This window comes from Muntiacus reevesi, chromosome 8 (genome assembly GCF_963930625.1).
Source record: "Muntiacus reevesi chromosome 8, mMunRee1.1, whole genome shotgun sequence".
Lineage (NCBI taxonomy): Eukaryota > Metazoa > Chordata > Mammalia > Artiodactyla > Cervidae > Muntiacus > Muntiacus reevesi.
The window spans coordinates 32,284,692-32,297,610 of record NC_089256.1 but is presented as its reverse complement, the minus strand read 5'-3'; the positions used below and the strand labels follow the sequence as shown (position 1 = coordinate 32,297,610).

Genomic DNA, 12,919 nt, shown 5'->3' with positions numbered 1-12,919 from the left:
CTCCTACTCCCAAATGCCTGGAGTTCATCTGACAAGAAGTGTCTTATTCCCTACTTGGGAACAAAGAGGAAAGTGAAAACCTGCCTCAGATAGGCAGAACAGGAACCAAAAGACATCAAGAAGGCAAACCATGGTCTTTCCAAACTGGGTGCCAAGGCACCCCAGGGTGCCAGAGCAAACTCAGATGGCTGAGTGGGCTATTTTCAACATTCAGGAGAAACAGAATGACACCTGTTGGATGTTCTGCAAACTGATTTCAACCTCAGATTGCTGTACTTTCAATGCTGTTTGTCTTCGCTGGGTTGGGTTTTCAGGGGTTGCTGCAGTGAAAAAGCAGGCTAGAAATCAATGAGGAACAGGAAATGTGGGTGGACGGTCTATTCTGATCCAAGGCTTGAGAAATTGTGTGGTGCACAGTGGGGCTATACTGTTTGGACAAATGCTCATTAAGTTGTTTGGTGGTGGTTTAGTCGCCAAGTTGTGTCCGACTCTTGTGACCTCATGGACAGAGGAGCCTGGCAGGCTACAGCCCATGGGATTCTCCAGGCAAGAATACTGGAGTGGGTGGCCATTTCCTTCTGCAGGGGATATTCCCGCCCTAGGAATTGAACCCGGGCCTCCTGCATTGTAGGCAGATTCTTTACCAACTGAGCTACAAGGGAAGTCCCATTAAGTTGTTTGGATCAAATGAAGCACACAGAACTGTGTGGTATTTGCTCCGGCCAGTGGGTGCAGTGAAAAGTCTCTAAGGGCTAAGTGTGCTGGCCTCGGAGGACATCTGGGAAGCTCTGTGTCAGGCAGAGATGGCTGAAGACATGCCCTTTCCTACGAGTGGGCTCAAGTGGGTTCAGGAGAGAGGCTGTGGTGACGCCAGAGAGAGGCCAGAGGGGCAGAAAGCAGGGTGGGACACCCCCCGGATGATGACTCTGTTTGTCTGAAGCCGCATTCTTGACCTCAAAGCTGTGAACCTACCCATGGCTCCAGAGAACCTTCTGGGCCTCCCGCGGCCCAGGGCATACCTTGAGAGACAGCTCGAGGTTTTCGCCTCCTTGCAGTGACAGGAGAGGGTCATACGCTCCGGTGTTTTGGAAGTAATGTCGGTCCATGGCCACCACCCCGCCAGGCACCACAGGGCTCCTGGGAAGAGAGGGAGAGAACAGATCGCAGTTCAGAACCCGGAGCGCCTGGGGGTGGGCATGGCAGGTGTGGGTGCTCCAGGGGCCCAGAGAGTGGACTCGGGGCTCAGTCAGACCTCAGGGCTTTTAATTGTGAGACTGGGGCCAAGCGAGCATGTCACAAGTCCTGGTGGTTCATGAAAAGAGAGCACTGGCTGCCTGGACCTTTTATACCCCATCCTTGGACTCTGCTCCTTCAGGGAGGGACCCCTCTCTGGTGAAGTCTTTGGGAAGAAGACCTTGGTTAAAATAAGGTGCCCCCAGGCCAGCAGCACCAGGCCTGGACCAGAGGGACCAGCAGGCCTCTTCCTGCCCTCACTCTTGACCTCACACTCTTATCTGCTTCACGAGCACGCACCCCCTAAGATGAATGCTGCAGGGACTCTGGAATAGGTAGGTCCCCAGATGCTCTGGGGGAAATACACGTGCCTTAAAAACACAGAAAGCTGGAATCCCTGAGTGAGGGAATTAAGATGACAGCAACAGCCTTTAGAAGAGCTTACCTGAGGAGGACAGAGCCAGAGGCTTCGGAATCAGAATCTCTTCATTCAAAAGAGTACACATTTCAATATGGCCAAACTCTGGGTGTGCCTCAGGAGTGGATGACTCAGAGTTCAGATTTTTTAAATTACTAAGACAATAGTTTTACATGAACAAAACTACTGACATTTGGGCTATTAAAAATACGAAGTTACACCACAATAAAAACCAGTAGTGTAATTCTTTCCAGTTTTACCACTTACAATTTGTAAGATCTTGGATGAGATAGATGACCACTCTGGGCTCAATTTCATCACCTCTAACTGGGGACAATAATGGAGTTTTGGGAGACTCAAAGAAATGTCATGTAAAGTACATCTGCTTGCCAAAACCCAAAGATCTCTGAAAATCAAGTGCTTTTTCATGATGCCTTTGGCAGCAAGCCCTGCCCTGAACTGACACGGGTATCTGTATAGCCTTTATGTACCTGGCAATGATAGATTGTATTTAAAACTTGTCTTTAAAACACATCAGGGCAGAGCCATGAAGAGCATTGTGGCAGAAGACTGGCCTCCAAGTTTAACCTTGGATCTACTACTTAACAACTTTATGCAACTGGGCAACCTCTGGAGAGTTCATGTCTAATTTAACCTCTGTGTACCTCCATTTTCACATGTGTGAAATGGGACTAATAATAGTAATTACTACCAGTAACTGCTTCACAGAATCATGTGCATGGTAAGTCACTTCAGTCATGTCGGACTCTGCATGACCCTATGGACTGAAGCCCACCAGGCTCCTCTGTCCATGGGATTCTCCAGGCAAGAAAACGAGTGGTTGCCATGCCCTCCTCCAGGGGATCTTCATGACCCAGGGATCCAACCTGTGTCTCTTGTGTCTCCTGCATTGGAAGGCAGGTTCTTTACCACTGAGCCAGCTGATATGTATAATACGTTTATAGCATTAACTAAGCACATGTTCAGTAAATATCGCTTAATACTGTCATTTGCAAATGTACAAATGATGATATCCTTTCTGGAATTTTCTTGGCATCTGTATATAGTCGGTACCCAACCTCATCCTAATTCCACTTTCATGCTCTGATGAGAGAGGCCATGGAGTCAGAGTACCCAGGGTGGGGAAGACACAGTTAGAAACGTATGAATATGTGTGAAAAGAGATGTGGGCCCTTCACGGGGAGCCTGAGGCCTCCACAGGGGCCGGGCAGCAGCTGGTCTCAGGGAAGGAGCAGCTGCCCCAGGCAAAGGCGACTGGGCTCTCTCTGGCTAGAACAGGAGAGGCGCTGACTTTGGCCAATGGTAGGTCAAACTGGGTGGGTCAAGGTGACTGCAGTGACCTTGGGCATCAGAGAGACCCTGAGGCCTAAAAGAAGGTTCCAGAGAGGACTGGTGCCTAGAGTCAAGGAGCCTTTGCCTCAGGTTGGGCAGAGGTCCTCTGAGGAGTCTGTTCTCTTGAATGGAATCCCTTCGCTTTGGCTGGAGCAGAATACCTTGCTCCCTCAGGCAGGCCCCTCTCTTAACTCTCTGGGGACCCACCTATCCAGCACTCCTCATAATGCTGAGATCTACCATCCTCCCACACTATAACTCAGAGAGGTCCAGAAACTTCCCTTTCAATTCTTTGGGGTCACAGACCTCAGTAGAGTGTCTGGCATGAAACAGGGGCTCAGGAGATGCTGACAGGCCAGTAATGAAGTTAGAATTAGCTCTCTGTGCTTCCAGGATGCATGCCTATGACAGAAGGAGGTAAAATATATCTGGTTCTGCACCCTACCCCTTATACCTGCATCTTAGTACCATGACCCTTCCCCACTGGGAATACGAGGCCTGAGGTTGGTATGGGCCTGTTCCAGACTGAATGTCTGCATCCCTCCCAAATCCACATGTCAAAGCCCTAACCTGCAGTGTATTGGATTTGGAGATGGGGCCTCTGAAGAAGTAATTAAGGCTAATGAGGTTCAGCAACATAAGAAAATAAATCTCATGTTGATTAAGCCACCCAACCTGTGGTTTTTTGTTATGACTGCTGAGTTGGCTACAACATGACCCCAAAGCCAAGAACAGAGACAATAGACTCTGAGTTTTCAAGTCTAATGGCAAAGCTGAAGTCTAGGCCTAAGGTGAGGGCTCATCCTCGCAGAGCCAGGATTTTCTATGTCCAAACTAGATAAGATCCTCCAGCCTGCGGAGAGAAGAGACAGCCCATGGGGAGACCAAGACACAGAGATTCAGGTAGATCCCTGAGAAGGACCTGGTATCCACCTTGACACCTTCAGGGCAATTCCTGGAGGAGGGGGATCCCTTGCTTGTTGTTTGGGGACCAGAGAGCAGAGGGCCCATGGCCCACCTCCCAGCTGGCTGCCCTGGGAGTTCGGAGCCCCCAGATGGCCCTTGAACCCAGGAGATAGGGTCTAGGTGGTGCCTGGGCAGGCAGGTGGTAGGTGCAGCTCCTTAGAGGCTCCCGGAGCATCAGCACGCCAGGGTGGGCCGGAAGAAGATGTGGGACCTTGGCAGATGCCAAGGGGAGGGTGCAGGCCAGCGGGACCCGCGTGCCAGCTGCCATCTTCGGCCACGGCCGGTGAAAACACACGCATCATGGTGAACCCAACACAGGACAGCCAGAGCCTGACGTGGAGCACATCCTTCCCACCAGTGTCCCCCATGGAAGCCTGGAGCCCAGAGTCCACCCCAGAGGGACGGGAGGGTGGACACGCCTGGATGACAGATCTAATGACAAGGTGGCTAAGCTATCACTCAACCTGTCTAATTTATCCAGAAGTTTTCTGCCATTAGCAGACAGGGATCAAGAGAGAAATTACCTAAATTAAGTTAGTAGAAAATAAAAAGATACTTTTTACAGTTCTAATCTTGGCTTAGGTCAGCTATTAGAGTCATACACCCTCGGGTAGGCACTTGGAAGTCCTGTTTGTGACGAACGCCTCACTCTGTGTCCATAGCCTAAGCACATGGAAACAGCTTGGGTGATTGCTTGGTGTTGGGCAGGTCAACAGTGGCAGAATCCTTGTTCCTTGGGCTCTGTCTACAGTGTGACATTGACCCCAATGTGAGTTAGGGCCACGTCTCCCTCCCGGGAACCTAGGGGGCCCATGGCTGTGGAGGAAGTGACCCGGGGTGATCTCTGAGACTTGCTTATAAAAGGGGGTACATACTCTGAAACATCATGATAAGTGGGAGAAGCCAAACACAAGAGGTCACCTATTGAGTGAGCCCCTTGGTGTTAAATATCCAGAACTGATAAATCCATGGAGACAGACAGTGGATTGGAGATTGCTAGTGGCTGGAGAAAGGGGACAATGGGAGACAGCAAGGAAAGGATTTTCCTTTAGAAAAAGGGAAATGTTTGGGAGCTATAAAGAGGCAATGGTTGCTCAGCATTGCGAATATGCTGAATTGTTCACTTAGAAATGGTTCATTTTATATTATATGAATTTCGCCTCAATACATTATTTTTTTAATTAGGTAGGAGATTACAGCTTGCTTTGCCTGAGTCTTCTGGGACCCTTGCTATCTGAACCCAGTGCCAGGGTGTAGGAAGCCCCAGGGAACCCGCCTGCAGTGATCTCATGGAGAGAACAGGGAAGAACCTCCCACTGGGTCCCAGTGATGGCCAGCATCACACTCTGGGGAATCCTGCCCGGAGCTGTTGAGTCATTTCCAGCCAGTCTAGTCTAGTCGAGGCTGGTCCTGCTGAGGCCCTGGACACCACAGAGCAAACAGCCAACATCACTACTCCTCTCAGAATTCACAATCCAGAGTCCAGGCTCTTAATAAAAGTTCCTCCACACCCTAAAGTTTGGATGGTTTGTTACACAGCAGAAGCTCTCTAGAACATTGACTAGATTTTAAACATAACATATCCTACGTTAAACATAGGATATTTGCCTAAAAGTCAAACTCGTGAGAAGCAAACCATAAAGCTGGACATATTTTGAGACTTCCGGTTTCTTAGCATTTACCTAGCTGAATTCTTCCCTTTTATCAAGAAAGCATCTGAGCCCTGGGAAACTCCAGAGTTTCCTGGTGAGACAGAGCTGGATTGAGACCCCAGATAAGATGCTTCCGCTTCCTACTTCCATGGTCTGGAAACTTCGCCGGACTCCACTCGTATAACAATGTGAGGATAATAACACCCATCCCTGAGTGTCTGACAGTTTCTGCATGCTTCTCATATATTAGCTCACTGAAACCTCACAACCTCCCTAGAAGGTAAGTACCATTGTGATCCCCAGCTTATTAATTAGGTAACTTGCTACAAGCTCCAATATTGATGCTCCAATACTTTGGCCACCTGATGCAAAGAGCTGACTCACTGGAAAAGACCCTGATGCTGGGAAAGATTGAGGGCAGGAAGAGAAGGGGACGACAGAGGATGAGATGGTTGGATGGCATCACTGACTCGATGGGCATGAGTTTGAGTAAGCTCCGGGAGTTGGTGATGGACAGGGAGGCCTGTGTGCTGCAGTCCATGGGGTCGCAGAGAGTCAGACACAACTGAACGACTGAACTGAATTGCATTGAACCTGCTAGGAGAGGGGGAGAGCCCGGGTTGGCCCGAGCCCGCATGGGGGAGGCAGCGGCGAAGCAGGCCAGGGGAGGAGCCTCACCTGATGGGACTGACAGGGGAGGCGAGGGCCCTCCTCTCGCGCTCCGGCAAAGGCTCCCAGTGGAAATCCAGCTTCCAGTCCAACACTCCTCGCTGCTGGTCCTCGGAGGGGTAATACTGCAAAGTCTTCCAGTCAATCACGTCTAGGACAGGAGACACCACCCTGCTCCTGGAAGGAACCGTGAGATCAGAGAAGTGAGACACACATTCCACTTGCTGGGGGCGCAGAAACATAATCTAGCCAGCAGCCTCCAAAGTGGCAACCACCACCCACGCGGCCACTGGGCACCTAAAACACCAGGTGTCTGAACCGAGATGCGGTGTGAGTGTGAGGCTCGCACTGCGTTGAGAAGACTTAGTATGAAAAATGGTGTGCCCATCTCAGTAATTATCGTATGGATTGCATGTGGAAAGATAATATTTTGGACATACTGGGTTTCCTAAAACATTTTGTTGAAATTAATATTATCTGTCTCTTTATTTTGCAATGGGACTGCTAGAAATGTTTACGTTACACCTGCGGTTCCCGAACAGCGCTATTCTAGAAAATACATTTTTCCACAGGGAGTTGGGGGCCCGTTTCATCAAAGACTACCCTTTCTTTAAAAATGTCTCTGTTCAATAAAAAAAAAGTACAAACACACACACCACACACCACATACACACACACACACACACACACACACACACACACACACACACACACACCCTCTCTGGACAAAACTGAGAGACAGAACAGTGACCTAGGCTCAGCTCTGTCACTAATGCTCGGTGTGATCTTGAGATAGCTGTTGTGCCTCTCTGGTTCTTAGCTTCCTCATTTGTCAAATGGGAGGTGGAACTACTTCCCAGAAAGCTCTTTCTTTCTCAGCTGTAATGCTCTAGGACTATGGCTCTTGACTTCTTTGGAGGTCTTTGATTCCTTTGAGAATCATGAGAAAACAATCGATCCCTCCTCAGAAAAATAATCGTATGCATATATACAAAATACTGTGTACAACTGCAGAGGGCTCACGGGCCCCTGCTCTAGGGTCTAGTTCTGGTTCCTACCTGGATCATGAAACTTGGTTGTCTTGGGAAACCAGGATTGTCAAGCCCCAGAAGTCTCCTTGATGTTAAAGCATGTGTGTGTGTGTGTGCACACGTGCACACGCATGCACGTGCACACCTGCGTGTATATGAGTTCATGGTGTCTCTCAGCAAAGTCCTGCAACTAGATTTACTTGTTCATTTACTGTAGCTGTTGGCATTGTATTTCATCCCAGTTTTTTTGCATAACCTGGGACTACATGATGTCAGAGAGAGCCCTATGGGAAATTGGTACAGATTTCAGGACAGGTTGGAAACTCTGCCTTTTGATGCATCACTCAGGTATACCAGCAGCTGCCCTCCACTTAGTCATATCTCAGTCACATTTTTTTCCTGACCTCTCGTGACAGTTTCTTCTAAAAACTGTACCTTGGAATGAGTTAGGCATGAACTCAGGGGTTACCCAGTTAGACTGGTAAGAAAAGTCTTAGACTGGATGGCAGTTACCAGTCTAAGAAAAGGAATATTCCTAGGAAAGAGATGCCAGCCATGCTGTTTACACTCCCATCGGTTTCCATCCACCTCGGAGATGGCCGGGGCTGGCACGAGCCTAGCCCATATGGAGAGGGACAGGGTGGTCCTGGAATTCAACGATCTGTTTTAATCTGTGGCCTCCAGTGACTGGCCCTGGCATGAAGGGTCATGGGGTTTATATTTACAGCAAGGATCTTGATACATTTTCCCCTCCTTCTGGAAGGTAATGGTAACTTAATACCTCTGGCCTCCACCACTTTGGAGCACGATGCATTGACCTAAGGAAACTGAGGAGTACGGGCAAGGACTTCAGGAGGACCCCTCCCAGGTTTGCTTACTGTTGAATGAGCTGTGCAGAGGGGGTGGATTTGGCAACTGGCAGAGCATTTTGTGGAATTTCAGAATCAAGAGCCAGGGAAGCAGTATGGCTGAATTCTGAAGAATCCCATCAAGTCAGTGCCATCTTAGTAATTGTAACAGGACAAGAAAGGAAACTGCGTTCAAGTGTCTATACCATCAATTTGTCCCAGAGCTTTCAGCTGTGTCCTTCTTGATAAAAAGTTGTACATCCCTCTTCATCAGAGAATGATCACCCTAAAGTTTCTCTTTTTGCTCTTTCTCGCTGGAGGCTCAGGGTCATAAGTAAATCTAGTTTCTAATAACTGTATTACCCCCCAGTTTCCAACACCGTCTTTTCCTTTCTGAAGTCTTCTCCTTCTATTTTAGCCAGTTACATAAGTGATTCATCATAAGCCTCTGAACACACTTTGGGTAAAGATGAAGATTAAAATGTCAATGAATGAAATGAAAGGTGTTTCCTTATTTTGGTTTTTATTCCCATGGGCCAGAGTGGCTACTTGGTCAGAGCTGAATTAGGAAGACATTGGACTGGAGGGACTTGAAAAGGGGTGATTAAAAAAAAAAGTCAGCTTTGTTTTTCAAATCTATAGATGTATCTGGAGTTCTTGGAATTCACTTAGGGCAAAATAGCAAAGCTTCCCTGTCTGACTTGGAAGGAGTGAGGAAAGGACTCACTCCACCATCCTGTCACTTGTGAACTGAGTTTTAACTCAGGCAGACTTGAGGTCAATCCTCTCTTAAGCCTTTCTAAACTCTAGGTGGTCAAGCATTTGAGTTTCAATGGAGCCGTCAACAAACACCAACAAAAATTTAAATATGTGAGGTCAACAAAGGCATCACTGTCCAGAGAGCCAAAAGCTGACTGCAGCTGCAAACTCATCCACCAAACTTTTACCACAAGGAGGAAGGACCCTAGTTTATCTCACTACTCTTTGTTTTTCCTCCGGGCCTGACTGTTCCTCTTGCTCTGTGATGTAGAAAATCATTCTGGAAGCTCATGCAAATTCTCGGTGTTTGTGGGAAGTGTCTTATACTGAGAAGCAAGAAGCTCTAAGCCTCTCTTCCCAGAGCTTTGCTGCTCAGGTGCGACCCCAAGACTGACGCTGGCCCTCCCAGGACCCTGTCTGCTGAGGGGGGCAGAGTAGGAAAGGGGCTGAGAGCTTCCCTGGGGCCACAGACCGGAGGAAAGCAGCTCGCTCTGCAGGGCTGGAGGCATCTTAATCCCTTGCTGCTCCTCAACACACACACACACACACACACACACACACACACACACACACACACACGCACACGTATATGCACACACATGTGGGATTCTTCACTTAAGCCCTCCAATATGGAGCAGCCTCAACCTCAGCTGAGTACCAGGTGACCTTGAGAACCAGATGACCCTGAGAACTAGGTGACCTCGAGAATTAAGTGACCTTGGGATCTAGATGAACTTCAGAACTAGGTGACCTTGAGGACTAGGTGATCTTGAGAACTATATGACCTTGAGAACTAGGTGACCTTGAGAACTGGATGACCTTGAGAATTAGGCATCCCTTTTGGATGCTTTTGATTTGTTAATGTGGGTTCATCAATTGTAACAATTTTATCACTTTGGTGGAAGATGTTGACAACAGGGAAGGCTATGCACGTGTGGAGGCAGAGGATGTATGAGAAATCTCTGTAACTTCCTCTCAATTTTGGGCTTCCCTCATAGCTCAGTTGGTAAAGACTCTGCCTGCAATCCAGGAGACCTGGGTTTGATTCCTGAGTCGGGAAGATCCCCTCGAGCAGGAAAGGGCAATCCACTTGCCTCTCAATTTTGCTGTGTACCAAAATTTGTTCTAATAATAGAGTCTATTAAAAAAAAATAGAATGAAGACATCCCAGACCCTTCCCTTTGACCAGTGATCCAGGAGCTCTTTGGAAACTATAAAGTGATACACACATATTTTTAAAAAGAACTACATGTCCCTAGGGCAGGAGCCTGGACCAGTCTTCAAGTGGGAAACAGCGTGGTCAGGCTCCTGAGCCAGGAACACCCCTAAGAGGGGGTTTGCCCCTTTGCCCTTGGAGATCTCCCCTTCCCTCTGGCTATGACCCTTCCTCCCTGGCCTGGGCACTGGAGCTACAGTTGGCTCAGGCAGTGGTGGCCAGGGAGGGGGGTGTGTGCTGTGAGTGGCTGAGGCCGTAGACCATTTTTCCCTCTCCCGCCTCCTGCTCTACAGCCCCCAGTAGTGAGTTACCTGTCACCAGCTATTCTGGCCAGGAGGGGCTCCAGCCAGCCCGGCTGGCACTCGCAGTGGGCATCCATGAAGACCAGCACGTCCCCGGTGGCCCTGGCGGCCCCCAGCATCCGGGCCCTGCTGGCGCCCAGTCTCCTGTTGCTCCTGAGCAACTTCACCCCCTCCAACCGGGCCACATGCTCACTGAGAGCCATCTTGAGTTGTCCTGGAATCGACAGGGTGGTGGTCAGTGAGGTCATGGGATGCCACAGCCCCTGAGAGCGCAATGACCATCACTGGGATCATTGCCAACAGGCCGCTCTTGGGAGCGGTGGTGAGCATCACCTACATTACCGGGTGGTTGTTGCTAAGATACGAGAGGCTTTGTTCCTTTGGGTCTCTGGTAAAAACCAGGACAAATGGCATTGTGAAGCTAGAAGAGAAGAGAACGTGCTCACATTCTCCAAAGGCAGCAGCGAGGTTGAAGCAGACACTGCTGGTACCCCGCTCAGATGCCCTGGGATCCCTCTTTCTGGTTTGGTTTGCAGGTGCCCAGCTGCTGGGGGTTGGCTGCTAACTGAAGTCCCCATTCTTCCCTGGAGACGTGCCCCAGGGGACGTCCTGTGAGCCTCTCCTGCAAGTAGCAGGGAGTTGGGCAGAATGCCACCCCTCACCCCAGGTGGGTGGTGGGTGGTTGGCAATGACCGACCGCTGCCTGAATACCAAAACCACTCTTTGCCTCAAGGCAAGACAGATGCTGAGGTGCATCTGGGGACAGACTGTGGCTGAACTTCTGACACCGAATCTTAGCTCAACTCCTGCTTCCTCCTGCTTTCCCTGCTCCCCTAGAGTGCTCCCCTGAGAGCACCGACCCACCCCCCAATAAACATACACATGAGTCCCCATCTCAGGCTCTGCTTCTAGCATACCTGACCTAAGACACAGGGGTCAAGGAAGTCAAAGACAGAGGGTCCGTTGTAGACGGCCCCCAGGAAAGTGGCACTGGCCAGAGAGGTCTTAACTTCAGTGGTGGGGAGTGAGCAATGCCGCGGTGAAGAGAAAATGGGAGGCTAGAGACTGAGAGCAAAAGTCTACACGTTCTTTCAGGAATGACAATCCTATAGAGGATACAGGTCGAGAGAAAATTTTTAGGCTTTGTATTCAAGATCAGGTTCGATTCCTGGGTCGGGAGGATCCTCTGGAGAAGGGATAGGCTACCCACTCCAGGATTCTTGGGCTTCCCCGGGGGCTCACCTGATAAAGAATCTGCCTACACCGCGGAAGACCTGGGTTCCATCCCTGGGTTGGGACGATCTCCTGGAGGAGGGCTTGGCAACCCACTCCAGTATTCTTGCCTGGAGAATCCCATGGACAGAGAAGCCTGGTGGGCTACAGTTCATGAGGTTGCAAAGAGTTGGACACGGTTGAGCGACTAAGCATAGCACTGCACAGTCAAGATCAGAAAAACTGTGCCAATGGACAGGTGTGAGTGGGCCCAGATGAGGAAACTAGCAGAGATGGGAAGACCACCGGACAGTCATCCTTCAGAGTCGGGGTGAGGGCGTTGGTTCCAGGAGTCCCCCCACCCACCGCAGACATCAAAATCTGCAGGTGCTCTAGTGCTCAAGTCCCTGACATAAAAGGTCAGCACAAGGGACCTCCCTGCCGGTCAAGTGGTTAGGACTCCACACTTCCAATATAGCGGCGCAGGACTAAGATCCTACATGCCGTGCAGTGCGGTCAAAAAAGCCAACAACGAGAGAGCAGCACAGTCACCCTCGAGCTGCTGGTTCCGCGCCTGCGGCCAGCATCACACCCTGTGGGTATCACAGTGGGGCGGAGCCTCTGGGGCTCTTCCCGGATGAGTCTCCTGCGCCCGAATCCCTGTCTGTGGGACTGCTTCCGGGAACCCCGTCTACACAAGCTCCAAACCCTAGTCTGTGCAGGGAGCCCCCCTGGGTCCAGGCCCTCCCGAAAGAGCCTGGAGGAAGCCCGCGGCCACCTTGCTGGCTGAGGTCGTCCACCAGGACGATCTCCTTCAGAAAGGCCCTGGGCGCCGTGTCCAGGATGCTGTGCACGGTCCTCAGGAGGGTGGACCAGGCCTCGTCGTGGAAGCAGAGGACGACGCTGGCGGTGGGCAGGCTGTCTGTGGGCGGTGGCTGCTGCAGGCACCTGCAGGGAAGAGAGGCAGGATGTGAGGGGAAGGGGAGCCCCAGCTGGGGCGGCGCCTGCCAGTGACTCTCCTCCCAACTCGATGGCTCTCTCCCTGGGTCTTCTCAGAATTTCCACCAAAGAGAACCCATTACACAGAAGTGCTGTCCAACTCAATGGCTCTCTCCCTGGGTCTTCTCAGAATTTCACTAAGGAGAACCCATTACACAGAAGTGCTGTCCAACTCAATGACTCTCTCCCTGGGTTTTCTCAGAATTTCCACTAAAGAGAACCCATTATGCCCTCACAGATGTGCTGTCCACTGTCTCCCAG

The 12,919-nt window shown here is 50.3% G+C and overlaps 1 protein-coding gene across 3 annotated transcripts in view; it reads right to left on the bottom strand.

The window, feature by feature from the left end:
* Positions 1-12,919, bottom strand: part of GALNT15 (polypeptide N-acetylgalactosaminyltransferase 15) — a 45,912-nt gene that overhangs the window by 10,671 nt on the left and 22,322 nt on the right. For 2 of the 3 annotated variants that reach the window (XR_010664163.1, XM_065942310.1), the window contains exons 2-5: positions 12,438-12,607; positions 10,457-10,661; positions 6,301-6,468; positions 1,020-1,137 (exon numbers count right to left, since the gene is read on the bottom strand). Coding sequence is in view for 2 of the 3 variants with exons in the window: in XM_065942310.1 (XP_065798382.1) it covers positions 1,020-1,137; positions 6,301-6,468; positions 10,457-10,661; positions 12,438-12,607 (661 nt within the window). In the remaining variant the exon portion in view is untranslated. The remainder of the gene's footprint in view (positions 1-1,019; positions 1,138-6,300; positions 6,469-10,456; positions 10,662-12,437; positions 12,608-12,919) is intronic. The other variant, XM_065942311.1, reaches the window with a different exon arrangement.